General features: G+C 38.5%; 2 protein-coding genes across 6 annotated transcripts in view; one reads left to right on the forward strand and one right to left on the reverse strand.

Annotated features, from left to right (window-relative positions):
* Positions 1-18,180, reverse strand: part of MRPS27 (mitochondrial ribosomal protein S27) — a 38,329-nt gene extending 20,149 nt beyond the window's left edge. The window contains exons 1-4 of one of the 2 annotated variants that reach the window (XM_021531758.3): positions 18,089-18,180; positions 16,350-16,427; positions 10,654-10,724; positions 8,728-8,786 (exon numbers count right to left, since the gene is read on the reverse strand). In XM_021531758.3, coding sequence (XP_021387433.2) covers positions 8,728-8,786; positions 10,654-10,724; positions 16,350-16,427; positions 18,089-18,152 — 272 coding nt within the window. In that variant the 5' untranslated portion in view covers positions 18,153-18,180. Of the gene's footprint in view, positions 1-8,727; positions 8,787-10,653; positions 10,725-16,349; positions 16,428-17,925 lie in introns of both variants that reach the window. The other variant, XM_085566532.1, reaches the window with a different exon arrangement.
* Positions 17,856-23,476, forward strand: part of PTCD2 (pentatricopeptide repeat domain 2) — a 30,312-nt gene continuing 24,691 nt past the window's right edge. For 2 of the 4 annotated variants that reach the window (XM_077790368.2, XM_021531766.4), the window contains exons 1-3: positions 18,228-18,356; positions 20,674-20,766; positions 23,020-23,149. In XM_077790368.2, coding sequence (XP_077646494.1) covers positions 18,251-18,356; positions 20,674-20,766; positions 23,020-23,149 — 329 coding nt within the window. In that variant the 5' untranslated portion in view covers positions 18,228-18,250. Of the gene's footprint in view, positions 17,996-18,227; positions 18,357-20,673; positions 20,767-22,221; positions 22,426-23,019; positions 23,150-23,476 lie in introns of those variants that run through there. The other 2 variants (XM_085566531.1, XM_077790370.2) reach the window with 2 other exon arrangements.

Below are 23,476 nucleotides of genomic sequence, written 5' to 3' on the forward strand. Positions count from 1 at the left end.
ATTAAATAGGCATACTTCATGCATATGCATAAAAACTGCTGTACAGAAAAGCAAATAATGACTTCTTGATTTTATGGCAGGTAAAAAAATCCTAGCCTTTAACAGACATTGCTATTACTGTATTTGCAAACAGCAACTTTTTAATAATGCCTAATATTCAGTGTAGATTTAACCTGGCCAAAATTAATGTAATTTTGTTAGAGACCTAATCACTGAAACCTGCTGTCTGCATTGTAACTATGTTACATTTTCCATTTATTTTACTTAAATTCTTTATGGTTCACAAAATAGCTCTCTGAAATAGATCACACATTAGCTTCAAACTACTGTAACATTACACCGACTGACATAAGGATTTCCCTTAACACTTTTCAGTTTGATCACAATTGAACTCACGTGGATTGTAAGTGATGTATTTCTGTATTAAGTATGTCAAAGGCTGCAATACAGAACTGTACAAGCCAAACTGTTTATTCTGCAGAGTTAGTTTCACACCACAATCAGAGCAAAAAAGAGGTGCTGGGAAGACAGTGCTTCAGGAATACAAAGACTGAATGGATCTCAGTAACCAACTTAAGCAGAGGAAAAGCCAAGCCTTGCATTTGCTACCAAACACTTCACAAACTGGATCTGCACATTTCAGGTTTTACCTTTTCAGACTTGCTGTCACAGGCACACAATTCAAGTTAGCCTAATTTTGACCTATAGTCTGATGTCCTTGTGTATTTCCTCTCCTTCTGCACTCTATGAGTGAACAGGAAACAGACAAGAAGACTTTAATATTAAATGTAAATACCTAAAAAGAGGACAAAACCCCTGATACCTGCAGTTTCAGTCACAGCCACTGTCAAAAAGGCAATGATTTCCAAAGGGTCAACCACGTGTGAATAGGCCATAGCTACCACACAGTTCATCATTATTCTGTTTACTTTTCACATCATGTCTCAATGAGCAACACTTACCCGTATTTCTTTTTTCTTCCAACCTTGCATTTTTCTAATAAAAATACTTTTAGCAATGAGTAACAAGAAATGCTCAAATCCTTTATACATTTTTAACTGTTCTCTAACCACAGTACCCAATCACAGTACTTCTGAGCATCTAGTTAGCATACCTCTTAGTATATCTAACTCCTGAGACCAGTGAGACCAAAATGTCTTTTGCCCCAAGAACATATTGCATATGTCAATCCAAAGGAATAGCAAGTACATCAAGGATAAACATGGCAAACTGGAATCAAGTAATTTGTAAGGCAGTTTGAAATTTGTGGTCTCTTACCAGCTACATGATTGTTTTACTCTTTTCAGAAAAAGACTGTGCCATCAGATCTGTTATTTAAAGAGAGACAGCAGGTACCTCTCTTTAGGTACTGCATGTACTGTAGGACAAACACTCCCTTGTGTAGGTAGCTGCAAGCTGCACAGTAAAACGAGGTCATGCTACCCAAAACAGGCAGAGGACTTCATAATGCAAAAAGGTATTTTGTAGTTTCCCCCCTTTTGAGACAGGAACACATCCAAGACTGCTAGTTATAAATATAGTGGTGGCAGCACCAAGCCTGCCAGAGTCCAGTAAGCATTTGGACAATGCTCTCAGGCACACAGTGTGATTCTTGGGGTGTTCTGTGCAGAGCCAGGAGTCGGGCTCAATGAGCCTGATTGGTCCTTCCAACTTCCTTCCAACTCAGCATATTCCGTGATAACGCACTAATGCTTTTGGTTCTGCTAATGACTGGCACACAATGCAAGGCCAGGATGACTTGCTACTTTGCCCTTTTAAGTGGCCTACTTAGATCTTGTGTTCAGGCTCCAAACTGACATTTACAGCACAAGTTAAGGAACACTCCAAAATGAAGTAATCACTGCAGGACAGTAACTTCAATGAAGACAAAAACATCTTTTTGCTGGTGAAATGGACTGTAACACTCCTGCTGCACATGTTCTGCTGTGATTTTCTCACAGTAGCTGCTACACATCATTCACCACCAGTTAGATACCAGCAGCCAGTCTAGTTTGTCAACTTTGGCACAGACTGTGTAAACAAGGGGGAGTGAGATAGTGTCCATTTTACAACCAGCTGTCTGCTGCCAGAGGCCATCTACTAAGCTTGTACCTCAATTTAGTCCAGCTCTGCTCATTCCTTAGTGGAACTTTGAAGAAAGGAGTATTTCCCCCCTTTTTTAAAAGAAAGCAGTATTTACAGAGGAGAGAGCAGAATAAATATCAACGTAAAGAGGATCAGCATAAAGTTGACTTTGGAGATTAAAGGCAGCTTTATATCCACACCAATTCTTAAACAACAGATATTACAAATATGAAAATCAGCTTGCAAATCCAGATGCTAAAATTTGTATGCTTTCAGCCTGACAAGTTCTAGACTGAAGGAGTGGGGTGGGGGGGAATATAACCAAAATCCCTTTCAGCATGAGAAAGGAATTATTATTGGGTCTACATTCACAGCTGAGCAAACAGGCATTTATATCAGCTGCTCTCTTGTATATCCCTTTCCAACTTTAACAATAAATCCAAGAAAGCATCCTTTGTTGCTGCTTAAATGTTCCCTAAACTAGATCCGGGTCTAATCCTCACCTGGTCCAAAGAGAAAACACACAGTTCCTCCAAGCTATCAGGGGCCTGGCACAGCTGAGGACCTGGCACAGCACACACACACAAGCTCCTTAATTAGATGAAAGCTGGGAGGCAAGGACAACCCCAGAACCTTTCAAGGACGTGCAGTCTAGCATCCCACAGAGATGCATCAGTGGTGAAGATGGAAACCAACTGGTGAAAACAGCCGCAGTGCTATTTCTGAAACAACCAAGTCCACGTTTAATTGAGTCCCTCAGGCTTTCAAACTGATGTAGCAAAAGGGAGACAGAGAAGCAGCTGAAAAGCCTGGGCACATTTTCCTTCAGGGACAGGAGCACATAGGAAACAGGTAAGGGGATAACATCAGCTGACAAGAAAGGCTTGGACTTCTATCTAAGCTTTTTCCAAACCCATACTGCTCTTCCACCCAACAATGCCTGCCAAAAAAAAAAAAAAAAAAAAAAAAGGAAGGGACTATTCAGGGATTAGTTAACCTAGTTAGGAACGAACGATTTATCAAGAAAATCTCAGGAAGAGGTAACAGGAACCATGGCAGAAGGAACAGCTGCAGTTAGCTAGCTCAGCTAAGTGCTTGGTACAGAGGACAGAAAATGCAATTGGACTCGTTCCAGCAGACAACATAGACACATTATTTGGAGCATGCAGCTTCAAAACACCCACTATTAAAGCAGCATTTAAACAACAACAAAAAAAAAAACCCAACCAAGCAAGCAAACAGCCAACCAAGCAACCAACATAGCAAACAACCAACAAAAAGGTAAGTACCCTAATGACGGTTTGGGTTTTTGGTTTTTTTTCATTTGCTACTGAGCACCTTATATTCAGAAATTTAATCCTTAACTTTTCTGTAAACAGTAAGAGTAATAACCGTGACCTTTGCTGATCTACTGATCCTCTATTCAATTACAGCAAAGAACTGTTTTGTAGATCTGTCTGCAATCAAGCTTCTGCCCTTAGGGAGAACACTTTTTCACAGGCACAAATGTATATGCAGAAATAATCAGACAGACAAGATGAATAAATATACCTACTTATTTTCATTTCTGTTCTGCACTCTAATCTTTCTGGATATTTCTGAAGATGGAATTACTTAGAAAAAATGAAACTATTGGAATAGAGTAACAGAACTGACTTTTCAAGTTTCTTTAACTGGGGCCAAAAATATGTCTATTAGATATAATCTTGTAATTTTCTAAATGTCTTGATAACTAATATTGATGTAACACTTTCAAGCCTACAAAATCATTAACATAATTTTTTAAATAAAAAGGCAGCTACTTGAAAATTAACATGCCCAATCATTTACAAGCTAAAGAAAGATGCATGCTAATGTAAATCTCCCTCCTCCCCATCATAGTAATTTTTGTTTGGTTATAAAACCATTTTGTCTAACATGGAGTATAACAGAACAAAGTAGATCAGATCTATAACTGTGGTGACTACTCCACCTCTTAACAAGGTCATCTTAAATGTTCTTTCAATTTCCAAAGGGCTTCACCTTCAGGAACTTGTATCACACCTGCTATCTGTTACCATATACTATGCAGCAATGTGCATTAAACCACAGATAGTCTGAGCACAATAGATTATACTGGATCTACTCTACTGTATCATATTACTAAGCTGAACATCTTCATTGCTACTAACAAAGCGCAGAACACTTTTCCTGACTATGAAGTCCAGTTAGATGGTGTAACCCCCTTTTTATGTGCTTGATCAGATCATAGTCATCTTTAAAGCCTGTGAAATAAACTAAGATTTTAAGTAACAATGACTTAAAACTAAGATCATATGGACTTTTCATTTCATATAGTAAAATGAAGGGATGTCCTCACTGAAATACTGCATAAGCCTTTTATTTCATACATTGGCTGAGGTGTGACAGAAAAAAAATATTTTAATGCCTTTGTCCTTCTCTCCATCAGTCTACCCTACAAATTAGCACATGACTTGCCATCATTCAAACATACTGGCAGTTTTCTTAACAAGTGTTGTGCAGAATATAAATTCTCACGCAGTGGAATGTTAGAGATGCTTTGGTCCCAGGCCTGCTTCCATACAACAAGAGCATGGAAGAAAACCAAAAATGAAACTACTTCTATAGGTCTTACTAGCACTCACATTAGTCTCCTGAAAAAAAGTTTCCTCAAACTTTGTGAAGAGAAAAAAAAAAAAAAAAAAAAAAAAAAAAAAAAAAAAAAAAATAGAAAACATCCCCTTCCATGTTAAACTATCATGTGATTTGCCCTGGAGTATTTAAAAATATTTCGCATTCTTAGTGGATGTCCAATCCTGCTTTCTTATAAATCTTCCTTAATCACAAGTCAGAGAAAACAAGTGTAAAAAAAAATACAAAGTAAATCCTGGTAAGTGGGTAAACTTTACAGCATGTACATTTAACCTAATATGTATTTTCAACACAACAGCTGCGACAAGTTATGCAACTCCTATTTCCCAGATTAAGAACATTTGAAAGCTGACACTATTTATTGCATATCTTCACTCTCCAGATCCTAACTTTTTTTTTTTTTTTCTATAATAAAATTACCGCAGTACAGGCTCTGAATTCTCATCCTGTTCTTAAAAATCTATTTTCAATAAAATTATTGTTCTCATCAGAAGCTCATCCACAGCTGCTTGCAGAGTTCACTTGAGCCAGGAACACCCTGATTCAACCTTTGGGAAACCATCTTTAATGGCAGCAAAATAACATCTCAACTTACCTCAAAAACTACCTTTATTCTTTCTTTTACTACTGATTACAGCAGAAGAATCTTGATCACCGACATTCCTAAGACATTTTCTGCCTGGAAGCCTTTTGACTTTGTACTTGGCCTTCTGTTTATGACATTTAAACTGTTCAGTATTTTGAGTATGCTTGGCTGCAGTAGCACAAAAACCTAAATTTCCGAAAACACAGGATAAACACTCTTCCACTCTTAGCCTATTTCATTATTTTGTATGTGTTGTGTAAGAATAGATGTTGATAAAATGGCCAAATGGCCTGATATTTTCATTTGAATGGCTACAGCATCACACACTGGCAACCATAGCATAACAGCACTGAACACTGGTATTTCTGTAATTCACATGAAAATAATTAAATATTCTAATGAGGTACATCTCTCTGGTGGTTTCTCTTCCTTGTGTCTCCCTACCTTCTGAAAAGCTGCCCAAATCTTTTGCAAATTAACTTATTTTAAAGCACTCAGCCAAGGCAGGTGTCTAAACTGGTAAAACACACCATTCTGACAACAAATTTTATTTTTCTCTTCAGACGCTCCCACCACTTCTTGATATAATTTCAAAATATAACTGCTGCATAACTTGAATAGTAGGCAGCTATTTCTAACTCTTTTATTTTTATACCTTTTTTTTAACCCATACACTTCTTTGGAAGCATTGAAAACCAAGATTTGATCAGTTATTTCACCTACAGCCTTAAGAGAATGAAAACATCTCAAAGAAAGAATTAAATATGCTATAGCACTATGCCTACATATCTTCTATTTGTGCTGGAACAGGTAATGGTATTCATTATGTACTGTAGATTTCTATACAGAATCAAAGTACTATACTAGTAAGAATGAATGCCATGCAAATATTATTCAGAAATACATTTTTTGGTACATTGTGAAAATTTATTATAAACAATACTTTGGAGTAAAAACATTTTCAGACACTAAGCTGCTTGACTGGTATGAAAGTAAAAGTGCAACTGCTGCAACCACAGAACAGACATGAAAATATAGAGTGCAGATGAAACTTATTTTGCATGGAATGTTGCCCTGAGCAGCAGCACACAGGTATTATTAGGAAAAAGAACAATTTCATATGGACACAGATCAGAGCCCCAAAATTATTTAAAGGCTGAAATCAGGCCTCAAAACTGTAACTTACTACCACCCAATCTAAAAAATTCTATGATTCTATTAAAGACAGCACATCTAGGAATAACTTCTAATCATTTCCTATTGTCCCATTTTGTGATTATAATCAGGTATGGACCCCAGGTAATAAATCCTGAGGTCTGCAGAAACAGCTGTGTTTTCAGAAAAAAATTACCAATAACTGAAAGGTAATAAAAAGATCCAGGCAGATTGTGCAAGAATTTGTAGAATACTGGCACATACAAAAACATTCTCCGGACACTGTGTATACTTTCTTTCTACAGGGCGGGTCATGGGTTTAATGCAATTAAAAATTCTCTTGAGGAGTCCCAGCATAAGAAAAACTCCACCCATTCTTTTCACACACATTGAAAAATCTTTGTTGGCATAAAACCTACATACAAAATCAGCAGTGACCTCATCACAAAACCTCTCTTCATTATGCTAATGTTTCAGTCATAAGAAAAACACCCTGATGTGTGAAATAGTGACATCTCAGAGAGACAGGACAAAGTACAGCGAACTGCAGATCTTTGATCTGGCTGAAAGTGCTCTGCATTCTGATGAGAATTTTTGCTGGGATCCTAGGAGATGAAAGGATTTTTTTTTAAAGTCTGACAGTTAACAGAAGCGGGGAGGTATTCAGAAGAGAACAAAAAGAGGAGCTCTGAAAGCAGATGACATCATGCTTCAAACTGGCCTTTACCATCTTACTGACATGTTCCACAATAGCAGTTTCCACACAGCTATTCTTGAGAGCTCAAGATCCTCTGTGGAGACAGTATGGCTGGAGATCCACTACTTTAAAAGGATATAAAATTGGAATAGGCCTAAATATAACACATCTATTTTATTTTGGGATCCTAAATGCATTATGGTAATGCTCCTGAACACTAATTTTTGAAACTAAGTTCTGCTTCACGTTATAGATGGAAAGTCTCCAGTCTACAAAGCTAACAATTACAAGATCTGTCACTCCCATCTCCAGGAAAACCCCACAGTGCAAGCACAGAAATGCCATTACTTCCCTCTGCTTCTTCCCACAGGCAGTTTGTCTTTTGTAACAGGAAGATGTTCCAGCCTTGTAGGGGCTTTGGAACTGATTACCTTTCCACTCAGGTACCCAGAGGCTCCAAACACTGGGGAGAGGTATCAAATTTCCATCTTTATACTCTACAAGCAGCAAAGGAGAAAACCACGGGACTTTGGGAGCATTCTGATTAATTATGTTCAGTCAAATGCACATACAGTCAACTTACCAGGTCATGTACACAACATTTGTCTGCAACAGACTTGTATAGATATTTTACATTTTATGTAAAAAATAGACATAAAAACAGTTTTTCTTTAATACTGTTTTTCTCCTGTTCAGAAATATCCTCTCCTTAAATAAAAGAAAAATTGGAACTTTCTCATTAAGGCAGAAAAAGAGAGATTTTCTGTCAAAGCTTCTCTGCTTCTTAACTTTCCCTCACTATGCCACTCATTTATGTTTCATGGTGTGGCCGTTTGCATGGGACCTTTTTCTGCATCAAACATCAGCAATAATTGCTACCCTCTTAAAGTGAATATTAAGAGGTATTGACTTGAAGCAAGCAGTTATTCAACCTGACGCTACCAGAAAACCTGTACACTTCAATCAAACAAAAATAGTTCCCAAAAACCGTTAACAACCCATGCATAAAGTGAACTACACAGCTTATCTGGGAAACATACAAGTACTAAGGGTATAATATATTTCATTTACCCTTGACTTGATCATTATCACATGATGCCCATTTTATTCTTCCTTGTTCTAAGGAAACAAGCTTCCTTGAGTCCTACACTTAGACGTCCAAATATCATGTAGCCAATTCAGATAAATAATGATTCAGGGAACAAAAGCAGTATTAGAAGGAAAAACTATGAACAAACTTGACTACTTATATTTTCAGCATCTCTAACATAAATCAAAGCTGCATGTTGTATTAGCTGCTAGCTCAGTATTTCAGATTAACATGCATGACAGGAGACAATGCCAGAGGTCCAGAGAAGGGCAGCCATAACCATGGAGAAGCTGGCAAGAAAGCCCTTGGCTGTAAGACAAGTTGTAAGACAAGTAGATGCGTATACTTTGAAAGAGAAAAATCAAAGCCAAGAAGCTGGAAAGGGTCAGTCTTCAAAGGACAAGACCTCATGATATTTACTCATGTGACTCAAAGTTCATGTTGAGGGGAAAATATGCTTACCTGTAAAGGTAGTATTCAGCTTGATCCACTTCTTCTCGTGAAGAAATGCTGTCAACAAACTGATTTAAAAATAAGAAATAAAAGCTTAAAAAAGGAGCACGCACATGAAGCATATTAGAAGAAAATAACATATAACAAAATACATTTGTCTGGCACATTTAGCTGTTCTGACAGTACTGAAATTCTTCATATCTCTACTTACTCCTAATTCTGGTTTCTTCTAGACTGCTAAAACTCAAACTGAGTTTTCAAACTGAGACAACTCCCTTCTTTAATTCTGAGAAACTCTATGCATCTTGAAAGCCATCTGAAGATTAAACACCTATAGCTCCATACCCTGTATTTTTGCTGTTCCTTTAAATCTTTTGATCTTCAACCATACCCTTTATTTTAAGCATATCTTCAATTCTTTAAATTTCTTGCCACAATTTTGAGATAATTTTAACATACCTCATTGCTTTTCCCAAAAAATATTATTTTCCCTATAGTTTGCCTGTTGTGCCTATTCATAGTATAAATTCTGAAGCACAAGGACAGCAAAATTTTGTATTTCACTATACTTATAAACAATGGTAAGAAAAAAATTACCCTCCTATGCTGTACAGCACAATTGTCCTCTCCTTTACAATCCTGTCTTCTTACAGAACTCCCAGTGCTATCAATTACTTAGATACAAGCCAAATTTTCAACCAGACTTTGTCTTATGGTAACAGTGAATCCTGTTTCCCTGTACATTTTACTAGAATAAGCATAAAGGTGCTGGAACACTATGGCATCTTTATAATGTAATACCTTTAGTTCAGAATAAACAAACATGTTCTCTTTACCGTAAGCCTAATCTAAAAACAGTAATTCAGCTGACTGGTATTTGGTCTCCTATTCCTTCATTCTCTTTGCATGCTGTATACATAGAGATCTCATCTTCTGCGCATGGCAATAGCATGCCTGTGTGCTTTACCTACGTTCCAGAAAATAACAATCTGATGTTAGCTCCAGGTATTCGAAAGTGGGGCTGCTTGACAATCTGAAAATGCCATTTCTCTAGGGAGGTCAGCCCAAAGCAGGAAAGGAATAAATATGATTCATAAAAATGAGAGAACACCCATTTCTCTCTCATGGACACTGTCCCAAAAGCAATTGTCAAGAGTGTTTGATCTGTGTAAATGCTTGCTCTTGTAACTGAACACAGTGTTCTGTAACTCTGCAGTTAGTAGTGCAAATTACCCTAATTAGTGGTATTACTGAGATAACTCAGCTTCTCTGGATAATTTTGAAGATTGAAATTAGTTTATTGTTTTGTTTTTAAAATAAATGACTTATTTATTCTCCTTCTTCATTTACTCATTTACACAAGGAATTTAAAACCACCTATCTCTCCTTTTTCTCCTCTTTTCCAGATTATCCCATCCAGTGGATGGAACTGGTTACTCATCCCAGCAAAAGTAATGGCTTTCCTTAACCCATGTCAGCATTTGTTCTGTCTCAGTCTGCTGCAGTAAAAGCAAAATATGTCCATCTCTGCCTCACTCTGAAAGAAGCCTGGAACTGGAAGAAGACAGACAGTGCAGTATAGCAATTCAATGCATTCCCTTAGCAGACTGGCCTCTTACGCAGTGCCTGAGGAGGTTTTAAAGCTTTCACAAAGAAACCACACAAAGACAGGAAACACATAGAAGGGAAACACACAATCCAATAACATTGAGGCCAAATTTTACTAAGAAAAAACATCTGTTTTGGTCTGAGTTCTAACTAATGAGTACAAAGTATCAATAAAACAGCTTTATACAGCAATTTAATAGTATAACAAGACATTTACGATCCCAGAACTCCTAACAGAGGTGGTATCATTTATCACCTCTCAGCTCACTTCACTACACAAGCATTCCAGTCACTTCTAGGAGTTTATGATTGGGATTTTTTCCTTACCCGGGCTACTGTCAAAGAGCTGACAGGCAGTTTTCTTTCATAGGTTCTGTCCATTAAGTGGGCTAAGTCAGCTGAAGAAAGCAGAAAAAATATGTGTTTAATCAACTGGCATAACATGAAAATCTGCAGAGGCATCATATAAATTAGAATAGAGCCTATGTCCATGAAATCAAAGTCTAGGTTCTTAACGTTTCATTTTAAAATTGTATGAAAACAGTACTTTCAAATATTGTTGAACACTTTAACAGAAAATACACGAGAAAATTCTCAACATGATGAACATAAGTTACTAGAAAAAAAAGGTTAAAAAAATGATTCAATAAAGTGCTGGATAAAATTAGTATAACTAAGATAAGTCACCTAAACCAAAAAATTAGCAGATGTCCTTAAAATTCCCACTTGCTTTCAAGCCTATCATATGCTGGACAGTGCTTTAGGCACGGATTTTTATTTTACGGTAAAACAATGAGGCAAAGAAACATGTACCATTTTACCATACTGATAAACCTTACAGTCACAAACAGCAATCCAAAGAAATCCCATTATTCAAATGGGGCACTGCACCACTAAGCAGTTTTATAGCATTCTTCTTCAGCAGTCGTATTAATCTGACCATGCAGGAAGTTAAATTTCTGACTGTTAAACAGGTAGCCAGCCATTGCATTTAATGAATTAACTGGAAGTCAAATTAATTTAATTTGGAGTTTTAGCTTTGTACTGTTCCTGGAAAATAAAGGTTATTCAGAAAGAATAAGCTGCTCAACATATGCTTAATGTCATCTGTTTGACCATGAACTGACGATATCAAATCTGTAAGCTTTAGAGACTCAATCATAATCTTTCTTGCTATTCTCCATCTTGAGGACAAGAAATCTAACACATTCCCTCTGCGACATTTGGAACTTGCTTCCTCCTTTGCAACTGTTACTCAGTGAGTCACTCTTTTGATACCGTTCAGTAAGGCCCACTGGCCATCCTTGGCCAGCTGATGGCTTTGCTCGTTTTGCAATCAGTTTTCTACAAAAGTGAACCTGCCTCCACACCTATCAGTGAAATGTGAGGTAAGTAAAATTGCAGCACTACATCAGAACAGACTAACCTTCCTACTCTTGCAAAGTTGTCTGGGGCAGGAAACAGCACTGCATCAGTAACATGCTCTGTCTCTGAGGGATGCTGTCCACATAATAAGTGGTATCATTATTTATTACTTTAAAAACATCTGTACCATAGTGAATACTGAAGGTACAGTTTTAACAGAACAAATGACATTCATTGCTGCTCTGGCCTTTTAGGTAGTCTGTCAAATTACAGAACATGGGTGAAGTTTTCAGTAAAATGATAGAGCCCTGACTTGGAATGAAACACTTGACTCCTACTCTGTACAATGCTGCTGTCTGCCACATAGCAGTATTCCTTGTTTATGTAACAATTTTCCTCCTGAGGAGTCCTTTAAAACATAAAATAAGCATTTATCATCTGGCTGAGAAAAGGCAAACTTTTCATGACTATGAAAGCAAAGGGAAATTTATGGCAAAGTTAGTAAGGCCAGTACCACAAAAGAGAGCACAAGACACTGAGGTGACACAGACAATCAAGGCCATGCTATACAAGATAGCCACAAAAAAAATGCAATTTTTTAATTGTAAAGAAATTTATATGGCCATATCCTCACAAGAAGTGCCTGTAAGTGCCTTTGACTCTGTATTACCCATCTCTCCAGAAGTCACAAAATTCATGATGAAGCACATGGGTAAAAGTGCAGGAAGCATTCCCAGCAGTGCTAGAAGTTAGAGAAGGGATGCTGTGACCAACTCAGCTTATCCAGATCAAACCATCGGGTAGGTCCTGGCTAAATGAAATCAACTGTCACCTACCATTCTTAATCTCCATTTTGAGACAGAGAGAAAGAAATGTTTCCTTCAAAATCTGATATCTTTGATGATACAGCAATGTGGACCTGAGACTCAAGAGCTCATTGATCTATTCTAGAGTTTTGTTATCCATCACCCTCCCAAAACTAGAAGTGATCCCTACAACCATTCTGGGCCACACTCAAGCCCTGAGCTTGGCATTTCTTCTGTCTAGGTGCTCATGAAGATGAAGAACTCTCTCTAGAAAACACTGACTACTTTAGCAAAATATAAACCAAATGAATACAATCCCATAAACACAAGATCACAACACTGTTGGCCATTATACAATATCATCCTCTGAGATTTCACAAATAGAATTTTAATGACTGACCTTTATTGCGGTCTACAAAGCTGAAACTCTCCATCAGATCTGCAGTATGGAAAGCACTTGCCTATGAACTCCATATATATAAGTGTTTAACAAATATTAAACACTTATCTATCATCTCAAGTGTAAGTATCACAACAAAACAGATTGATTAAAATAATAGCAGACAAATGAACATAATGGAAAGTTTAGCTTTGTTTTCAGACAAGTTGCTGTTTCTGCAGTAGTATTATTACAGGACTTAATTGCAATGAGTAATTATTTCCTAGCTTGCTTTCTGTGAAGAACACCTAAAACCAGACTTTTTTTTTGTCAAATTCATAATCTGAAATAATTCAAGTCAAGTTTGCTCCATAAGTTGCTATTCAATAATCAAGATTAAAGTTTCTTCTTGAAGTATCCTGACAGCAGTACTAGAATGCAAGCATGTGAATGCTCAAATCTCCTACCACTGTTGGCAGTAAAACCCGAGTGCTGACATTGTGTAAACCAAACCAATATTTTAATGGCCAAATCAGAATTCTATGTACATTTTAACAGATACATACTGCAAATGCTTTTGTCTGACTCATCAAAAAACACACTAGTCTATAAAATCTCTCATATATGCTGCCTAAAAATATATTTCTACATAAATACATTTCTCCATAAATTCAATTTCTCTAAAAATGTATTACTGCATATTCAAGAACTAATGAAATTAACAAAACAAGCCATAAGTATAAGCTTAAGTAATTTAATTTCAGGCCATGACCTTCACAGAGGTCTTATATACACTGATATACATTATCGTGTATTCTCATGTTCACTTTTATTTTCATTTCTTCATAGAAACTCAGTATCTTGTTGCCTGCAACAGGGTGGCTCAGAAAATACTGATCCTCACCTTCCAAATCAGTGGCTATAACTTCTAATACCAGTTTGGTGGCCTAGGAAATCAACATAGTTTCAGTTTGATTCACAGTGTGTACCTGTCCACAGAATGTAGCCACACCAACAAGCAGCACATTATCAATATGGGGCACATTTGGCCACCATATAAGGTCACTTTTATTCTACTAACACCCTTGTATTCTTAGAAATGGTTCACTCAAGACAGAAGTCTGATCCAGTGGTGGGAAATGATGACAAAACTGATACCTGTCCTGAGAGTGATGGGCAGAGCTAATACCTTAATTCACAGGCTAACTGGTGCTATAAAGAAAGGCGTGTTTTAATTTTTTTTTTTTTTAACTAAAATATAAAGGCCGAGACAAGTATTTTACCTTACAAATTTATATGTTCCACATTTAACTCTGTATCCACATAGCTGGAAAGAACAGCAACTTTTTACTTTACAAGGCTTTGAATGGAAATTATTTATGTTTGTAAGGGCAGCACTGCCACCTGGTGTTGCAGATGAGCCAATTTAGGCACTGTGAATCTTTGTAACAAAAAAAAAAAAGAAATTTCCTATATCACCTGGATTCTGCCATCCCCTGGGATTCTGGGTGCCTTTTTACATAATTTTTAATAAATGGAATCCATATTACTTCTAGGCAGGCATCTTCGTACCAACAAGTAAATTGCAGATTCCAAGTTAGGAATTGAAAATGTGTTATCTCCTTTACTAAAGGCATTTTGGTACAAAAATACAGTCATGCTTTTTCCCATACATTTTTCAGTAGTGAAGTTTGCTAAACTCATTCGTATCTGGATTCTAAACTGAGGTTACAGTGAAGACAATAAATCATATCTTACATGGACACAGTAAACGAGTATCTGGGATAGTACATCACTGCAGCAGAGAAATGGAACTGACTTTAAATCAAAATATACTTATTTTGCCTTTAAAAGTATCCTCACAACATAGTTTTGCATAACAACAGTTCTATACTTATTTTGCCTTTAAAAGTATCCTCACAACATAGTTTTGCATAACAACAGTTCTAAAACAGTGTCTGTTCTGAAACACAGAAATAAAAGAGCATTTCCTCAACACAAGGAACTCACTCAGCTATAATCACCAGCCAGTACATACAAGTTTATATGTGCAACCAGACAACTGAGAGCTACAGAGCAGACGTCTGCAGGACTGTCTCCTCTCTGAAAATGCTAATACAGCTGACACCGTGCTAACTTGTTTTCTCTTTTCTGTGAACACAAAATAAAAATGCAAAGCAGTTATTTGAAAATCATGGAATAGACATCTGCTCTGGCTCAAGACCATCAGCAGAGGAGTAGCAAGAACTGTGCCTGCCAAACAGTCACAGAAGGTCCTGCCAGGCCTGGAGAAAGCCAAACAGGGACTGTACCAGCACAGGCACAACAGTGGTTTTTCTACAGTAGATTTCTACTGGCTATGACAATTGCCAAATTAAGAACGCATTTTCACCTAGAGATGACTAGTTCAAATGTATCCCAGGGCATAAATCTGTGGCTCCAGCCCAAAAGACACAGCATGAGCAGTCCTATTGATAGCAAAGTGTTACAAGGTATTAACAGTCTCTGCAGGATCCAAGCTACATACATAAAGATCCACCAGTTTCTCACCCGTGTACAGTACACATTGACAATTCCCACCTAAATGTTCATTGGCAAATAAAAAAAATAAATTAGTGCATAAAAAACATCAGTCTGATCATTCTGTCTGTCCTGCCTGACAAAAGCCCTTGAATTTCACCTGATGATTCTTTTTTCAGCCCCATAATCTGTTTTGCAAGTAACAACCACAGTTCAGGGGCCTAGTAATGAAAACAGACCATGAATAAAGGAGTCCCCAAAACACCTGTGGTGCAAAATTTTAAAAAAAAATCCATCTTTAGCACAGAAAAATGCTTTGCCCTTAACACCAAAAAGGCAGTGGAATTTAATTTCAAATGCAATCTATTTAAATAATTTAGCTATAAAATTTGCACAGGAGATCTCAGCACCATGTAAAGATACACTTTAACATGTAACCTCTTGAAAATAAAAAGTTTAGCTTCATTCCCTACTCCCTCCTAAAAAAACCTCTATAATTCAAGAAGAAACTGTAAAACCCTGAGGAAAATTTCCTCTTTAAACAAATGTTTTTAAATTTAATTGTCCTGTAATACTCAGATCATTTTTGATTGTCCTATAATACTTAGATCATTACCAGAATACCTTTTTTTCACACTGCAATACCGTTAAAACAATGTCAATGACATCAGTCAGAGATAGTCATACACTTTGAATTCCGTGAAAGAAAAAAAATCAGCTCATATAAACTAAACCTTAAGTAAGCAGGGGAATTCTAATTTGTTTCTGCACCATGGCCTTGAATACATATGGCAAATTTTTAACATGTTGAGTGCTTTTTGACACAGAAGCTCAGAAACATTGTTTCACACCATTTTTTATTTTGAAGGATTTACAAATAATAAGGTAGCCCAAAATGAGCTCAGGTTGTAATTAATTAGACAAAGTGGAGACAAGAAACAAACTTTTCTCACCAGGATTATGCTCCTCTTTTTTTCTTTTTTCCCATTTTGAGCTGTCCACATAGGCTGAAGAAAGAAGAGATCTTCGACCTAATGAGCAGAGAAATCACTATGTAAGCTGGGTTGCTTACACAACTCTAAACAAACATTTTATTAGGTACCACCTTCTTCTGTCATATTTGCCAAGTGGAATGCATTAAACTGTCTTTATGCCACAACTATTAATGTAACAATTCAGATTCTTTGTATGTGGATCAACTATTATGTTGTAATATTTAAAACTGAAAAGCTTTCCCCAAAAGCTTTTTTTCAGCATGAAACATGTATTTCCAAACCTAAACTTTGTATTTAAGAAAATAACAGATTTGTAAAGGTAGAAAAAACCTCAACAATAAAAGCAACTTCTTTGTGCACACAAACCTTCTTCATCAAATGTTAGCAATTAGCTAAATGTAGGTTAAAAACATAAGCAAAAATAAAAACCACACAAACATGCTTTTCTGTTGTTGCTGAATGGTTATTTCCACCTATAAAGGCATGTCTCACTGAAAATACTTTCATTTTTATAATCGCCACTCTTCCATATCCTATGAACTACAGACTCACTGAAATATATTTGTAAGCTTTTTCCAAACATTCTTTGTACCACTGCTCAAGATGCTGTGCTAGCTTTTGAAACAAAACAGAAAATGCTTCAGCTGGAAGAATTTGTGTATCAGTCATAGATGATGAGGTCTTGAAAATGCATGAGGAACACCTGGATAAAACTCACTGAAGGAAGATAGAGAAATACATGCAGAAAAATCACAGGAAATAATGTCATGAAATAAGAATATTTTAAAAAGAGATGCTACAATGCTATATAGAAGTCTTAGCAACTACTTCAAAGCCTGTACCGAAATACCTATCTGCTAGCACTAAAAGTTTCCCTTGTGAAACAATTCTTCCTTCTTATCACCCTTCTGACACACAATATACCCACACATCCTGCACTGAACATCTCATGAAACTATCAAAGGAAGATTCAGAACACAGACTTCCAGACTTCAAAAATATGTATAACACTATACCAAACAGAATAATAATAATAATTAAAAAAAAAAAAGTATTTCTGGTTTGTGGCACTTCCTTTAGCAGTCTTTTTAATTACGTTGATAGAAGAGACATATAAAAAAATCGGGGGGGTTGGTGTGGCGGGCTTTGGGTTTTTTATTGTCTATTTTTCCCTTCACAGACAAAAAGGCATTCATTCACTGACAGCTAAGGAGGCCGCTAGCCATCACGAGGCGTTCCGGGCAGTTCCGAGGCGCAGGCCGCGGTGCCGCTGAACACGAGCCCGGCGAGCGCGCACCGCCCGCAGCCCGCCGGGCCAGCTCTGCCCGGCGGCCCGGTCTTCGCTTTCCCGAAACATCGGCTCGGCGGCCTCTGTCACCGCCGGTACCAGTTTTCCTAAGCGCGCACCGCCGCGGGTCTGGCGGCCTCCCGCGCCATCCCGCGTGGCTTGCCCTAACCCAGAAAGGCAGCTCGAGCTATGAAATCCATTGCCTATTAAAAAAACGAACTGCGAACGGCCTCCCCCTCTACATACTAGCCATTAAACCTCTTCTGAGCTACCCCCAACTCCACACATGCACATAGCAGGAGACGAGGAGGGAAAGGTGAGTCAAGTCCCTACGCAACAGCCCGTCCTTGCTCATGCGGCGACCAGCGCGGCCGCGCCGCGCCCCCCGCCCCGCCAGCAGCGCACCGACCTGGGGCCGCGCCGAGGGCGCTCCCGCTGCAGAGCACGGCGCGCCGGAGCCCGGGGGCGGCCATGGCGCCGAGGCCGGAGGAGGCGGGCGGCGGAGCGGGGCCGGCGGCGGGCGGCGGAGCGGGGCCGGCTGCGGGCGCCCCGCCCCTCGGCCCGGCCGGCGATGGCGGCGGTGCTGGCGGGCGGCTCCGGGCGGGCGGCGCGGCAGGCGGCGCGGCGCTCGGCGGTCCGGCCGCCCGCCGCGGGCGGCTGGGGCTGCGCTCCCGGAGGTACCGCGGCTTGTGCGGCGGGGGTGGGCGGCGGGATGCGCGGCCGGGGCGCGGGGCTAGCGGGGTACTGCAGCTCCGGGCAGGCCCGCCCGCGCTGCCGGCTCTGTGCCCGACGGGAGCTGTAGTTCTGCGCGGATGCCCCGCTCGGCGCGGCGTGCTGTGGCGGATTGTGCTGCGGTGGACAGGCCGAGCTGGCGGCAGGGGTGCCCTCCGGGGAGGGACATCACAGAATCGGTGCAGCAGTCACGTAATGGCCTGGGTTGGAAGGGACCTTAAATATCATCCACTGCGTGCCATGGGGACACCTTCCGCTAGACCCCGTTGCTGAGAGCCCCATCCGGCCTGGCCCCGAGCGTGTCCAGGAATGCTAGATCCACAGCTTCTCGAAGCACCTTATTCCACTGTCTTCCACCCTCCCAGTAAAGAATTCCTTCTTCATATGCTACCTAAACCTATTCTCTAATCAAAGCCTTTCTAGTCGAAGGCTTTTCCCACGTGTCCTAGCACTGCACGCCCTTGTGCCCGTTCCACTCCAGCTGTTGCAGGCCCCACTGAAAGGCTGCCCTAGGGTCACCCAAGAGATCAGTGTTAATCAGCATATCCCCTGCTTGCTACTCTCAGGATATGACATTAAAAAAAAAAAAAAAAAAGAACATAAATGTCTATTTATTCTGGGAGGACGACAGCCTTATCCAGACCTGGGTTTCAGAGATAAGGAAGAAGGGACACATGGAAAAGAGGTGCATGGCAGAGGGCTCCCCAGCCTGGGCCCTGGCTGGGCTCTTTGTCCTGCTGTGCCAGCAGTGCTCAGGTTACACCTCTGTTATATCCCTCAGAGACATGGAGACCACTTTCTCTGAGTGGTGTTCTGCCCATCCCCTTCAGGGACTGCCATTTAGAGGGTTGCAGTGTGCCTGACCCTAAGCAGCTTGGTCAAGTTCTCTGGAATAGTTTGCACCACCTGCATATGCTAGCTCTCATACTCATCTCCCTCCTTTTCCTTGGCAGACCCTATGGTTTTGAAACATTTCTGTAACACTCTAAGGTATGAGTCTAAGGAAGCAGTACAATTCAGAAAATTGAATTCAAGAAAGATAAAATTATGCTGCCCTAATCTCTGTATTGACACTGACCACTGAGAGTCCATGATGTGTGGTGCACCAGTCCCACCCCAAGCACAAGCAAAATTTCTGCACCAGCTTTGAAGAGGCCCTTTACAATGGTCTTTCAGTGGTAGACCAACAGAGATCTGTGGAAAGGAAATGGCAGTGTAATACAGGTCAGTTTCATGCTGAATAAAATGTATTTGTTTGTCCCTTGGAACTGTTTCAATTAAATTTAATGGATAAATGTGCCATTTAATGGATTTTTTTTTCAGATTTTATGAAGCGTGTCGTTATCATGCTTCACTTGCTTAGAAAACAAGTGTTTTTATTTATATGGCCAGTTACGTTTTCCAAGGGATATGCAGAATGAGAATAAACAACCTTACTCAGTTCAGTACTTACTCTTAAGCTTTCATGGTTAGAATAATTCCTTATAAGCCAAAACCTTAAAATATTAGATTGTAAGCTGTTATTGTGACTCTCTGTTACAAAGTCAGTAGTTGCAAATAAAAATCATCTGGACACCTGTTTTTGTGACAGCAAAAAGTTGTCAAATAGCTTTTGCATGATGCTTGTTTTAAAGCAGCTTGCAACACAGTACAGTTGAAGTCAGCACCCAAAGTTAATTTTGACATTCTAGACTCAGTGACTGTCTTACCTCTGATGTCTGTACTGCAGCAGAACATTACTAGGTCTCCAGAGTGTTGCAATCCAAATAATACACTTGTTTGTTTTATAGATTAAAAAAACAAGCTTCTTGTGACTTTCTGCTGCATTTAGAACTTCCAGAATGTTTCATTTTATAGTAGCAAGAGCAGCACCTGTGGGATAAGCAAGTTGTGCCATTAGTGAATTGTGGAATACAAAGGAAAAGAAGACAAATCCTTATGAAAGTGTAAAGGAGGGAGCAGGAATTTTTTGCGGAATCTTCTTGTACTTTGGCTTGGTGTAGAGGAATGTGGTCTCTAGTTTTTCTTTTGCACATCCAAGAACTAGATCCTTCATCCTTGTACACATAAGCTCTGGAAAGCTGTGACATATTATTTGGGTTCTTTTGTCAGTGATGTGAGTAACTGCAGGTTTTGTATAGTGTTCTATCCCAATGGTCTGGCATTGCACAGTTGTCTGTAATTCATACATGCTAGGTTCTGTACTAATAAATCAAACAATGTAACATAAAACTCTACCTTCCTCTTTTTTTCTTATGGCAGGGAAGCGGTATCTGCTAACAGAAGAAGATATAAAGTTACAAGAATTTCAGCAGATGAAAGTGGCAATTAGAAATGAGCTTCATGGCAATAAAGGTATACCCTTTATTTCATAATTACCACTTTAGCATGAGTCTTAGGAAACAAATAGTCAAAGTTGTAACAATATGACACCAATTGACCTCACTTAAAGAAACAGATTATGTCTTCCTCTTGCAAATATTTTGTACTTAACATTATTGGAAGATGCGAGGCTTTGTAGAATGAAACGTAGTATTAGTTATGCTGTGTTGAGAATGCATGTTGAGAAGCTTTCATGTATGTGAGGTGTTTACACAAGACCTGAAATGTTTGTACGCTCACTTTTCCAACTTTATTAGCTAGTCTAATAAAAAAAAAAAGCATTTCAGTCTACAAAGCTTGCTTCTCATATGACACAGAAAGTTAACACAGAGCTAAATAGTTACCTTACTATCCATAAAAGGGCTCTCACTGTAATTTTTTTAATTCTGCTCCCTAAATTTTGTTAGCATATTTTTAAATTTTTTTTGTCTAATGTGCATTTTCACTTGTACATCTGATTCCAAATGATATATGCTACTCAGAATATGGAAAACAAATTCATGTTTTCCAAATGAATGTAGGAGCAGGATCAGTGGATTTTTTACTTTGATTTTGTCATGCTATTTAAAATGTATACAAATTCCTTTCTTTAAGAAACATAAATATAAACATGAAGCTGCCCTCCTTATTTAAGAAAAGCAAGGTAAAACTCCTGGTTTATCGTGTGTGTGTGTGCTAGTGATAGAAACTGACAACTGTTCCAAAGGTTGTTGCTGATTTTAAGGGGAGACAAATAATCAGATCTAGCTTTGTATAAACCCCTTTTTTACTTCCCTCTTCTGGGACAGAGAGGGAAGTAAAATCTTCCTTACATTTTTTCTATATCAAGTAGTATTTAAATTGTATAGTTTTGAGTCATAATATCATTATATTTTGCTGGGATAATGATATCATTATATCACAGTTTATTCATCCTGTACTTGAAAAACATTGAACTGGGGATCAATAATTTCTGCTAAAGCAGGTTAGTAGAAGCCAAATATTTTGCTTCATAGATCACAGTTGACCCTCTGGTTTTGCGTAAACTGTATTCTTTGAAAACTAATGAAAACATTGTTCCAAGCACCTATTTGTCTGTATGTGTGCATGGTTTCTGTGTTGAGTATTTAATGTTATACTTCAAAGATGAAAAGAAGTAATTATGGTTAGTAATAAACTTGATTTAGAAAGTTTAGGGAAAAGCAGTAATAACTGTTATACAGAATATATAATAACTATTATTTATTGTTGTTATGAGGAAAGTATTGACTACAATTATTTTACAGTAGTTACAATAGTTATACTATTAGCTACAGCAGTTATACAGTTAGCTAGAATAATGTAAATACAGTTGAGATCCAAATGTTTTTGAAATTCTGGCACACCTTTGAACATATCACAGCCATTATATGTGCATACTTGTACATATGCATTTGTCTGGCTTCACAGGCTTCAATTCTGCACTTCAGTCTTGAGTAAGGACTTGTGTTTGCGTGTTGCTACAGATGTGTATTAAGTAACTGTACGCACTGTTCTCTGAGGTGCCTGCTTTGTACCTCTTGGGAAGAGCAGTGACTCAGCAACTCTGCAGAAAAGTTCATTTCCCAGCCCAAGATGCTGGCAGCACCATGAGAGGAACAGAGCTACTAGGTGGTACGTGTGATTTTAATCTTGTGTGTATCTGAGTTAGAGGCCTGAAATTACCAACTGAAGGACTAGTCATTCTGCTTGATTTGTCATAGGAAAATGTGCTGGATGGAGAACCCTCTCTTTTGGAGTAGAAGGGTAGCAACTCCCAAGTTTATGGCTATTTAAAGAAATAGGTAGATTATGTATGAAATCTTTGTGTGTTCGTCATCTGTGAAGGAATTTAAGTCTTCTGTCTGAACAGTATTGAGTAGAAGTGGTCAATTGAATGCTGAGTGGAAATGGTTTTGCTTGCTTGCTTGCCTTTTAGAAAAAGAAGATAAAATGTCACTAAACTTTGTTCCTTGTTAAAACTTTTGCATTACCTGATATGCCCCATAACATATATAGTGAAATTAAGTTCACATTAAGCATCTCCTTGGTTTTCTAAGTCTGACATGATCTCATGGGGAAATATTGAACATGCTTGACTGTTAGAAGTTTTATGCAGTTTTCTTGGTGAAAAAACAAGAGTTCTGCTTCATTGAGTCTCCATGTTTCAGGTATTAAGTATGTAATTCAGGTAATGGAATTGTCTATAGACTGCTGTTTTATTTTCAGATCAATACTTTAAAAATATTAAAGAAAAACTAAAGAAAAATGGAATCATTCTCAGAAATGAATTAAAAAATTTGCTGCATTTATGTCAGACTTCATCTGATGTGGAACTAGCCAGAAAAATTATTTACAGGTAACACTCTTTTCTGTCTTTATCTTTTTGCTTTTATTAGATCATCCCAGGCTGTATCTGCAGTTGAGGTCTTGACCTAATGCATAGTTAATATGCATAGTTAATCCCTTCATTTAAGGCTGTATCTTTATTTAAGCACTTTGGATGTTCCAACCCTTTAGAGACTCTCAAGTCAAAGGAGAGTTAAGCTATGGGAGCAAAGTGGTGTCCTACAGTATGGTGAACCAGAGAGAAAAATTATCCCACAGCTGCAAGGTGGAGGTGTTCTGGGGCATTCCAGCAAAAACATGCCTGGTTATAAACTGGCCCGCAACCAGCAATCAGTAG

Source organism: Lonchura striata, chromosome Z (assembly GCF_050655825.1).
Source record: "Lonchura striata isolate lonStrDom1 chromosome Z, ASM5065582v1, whole genome shotgun sequence".
In the NCBI taxonomy this organism is placed as follows: Eukaryota; Metazoa; Chordata; class Aves; order Passeriformes; family Estrildidae; genus Lonchura; species Lonchura striata.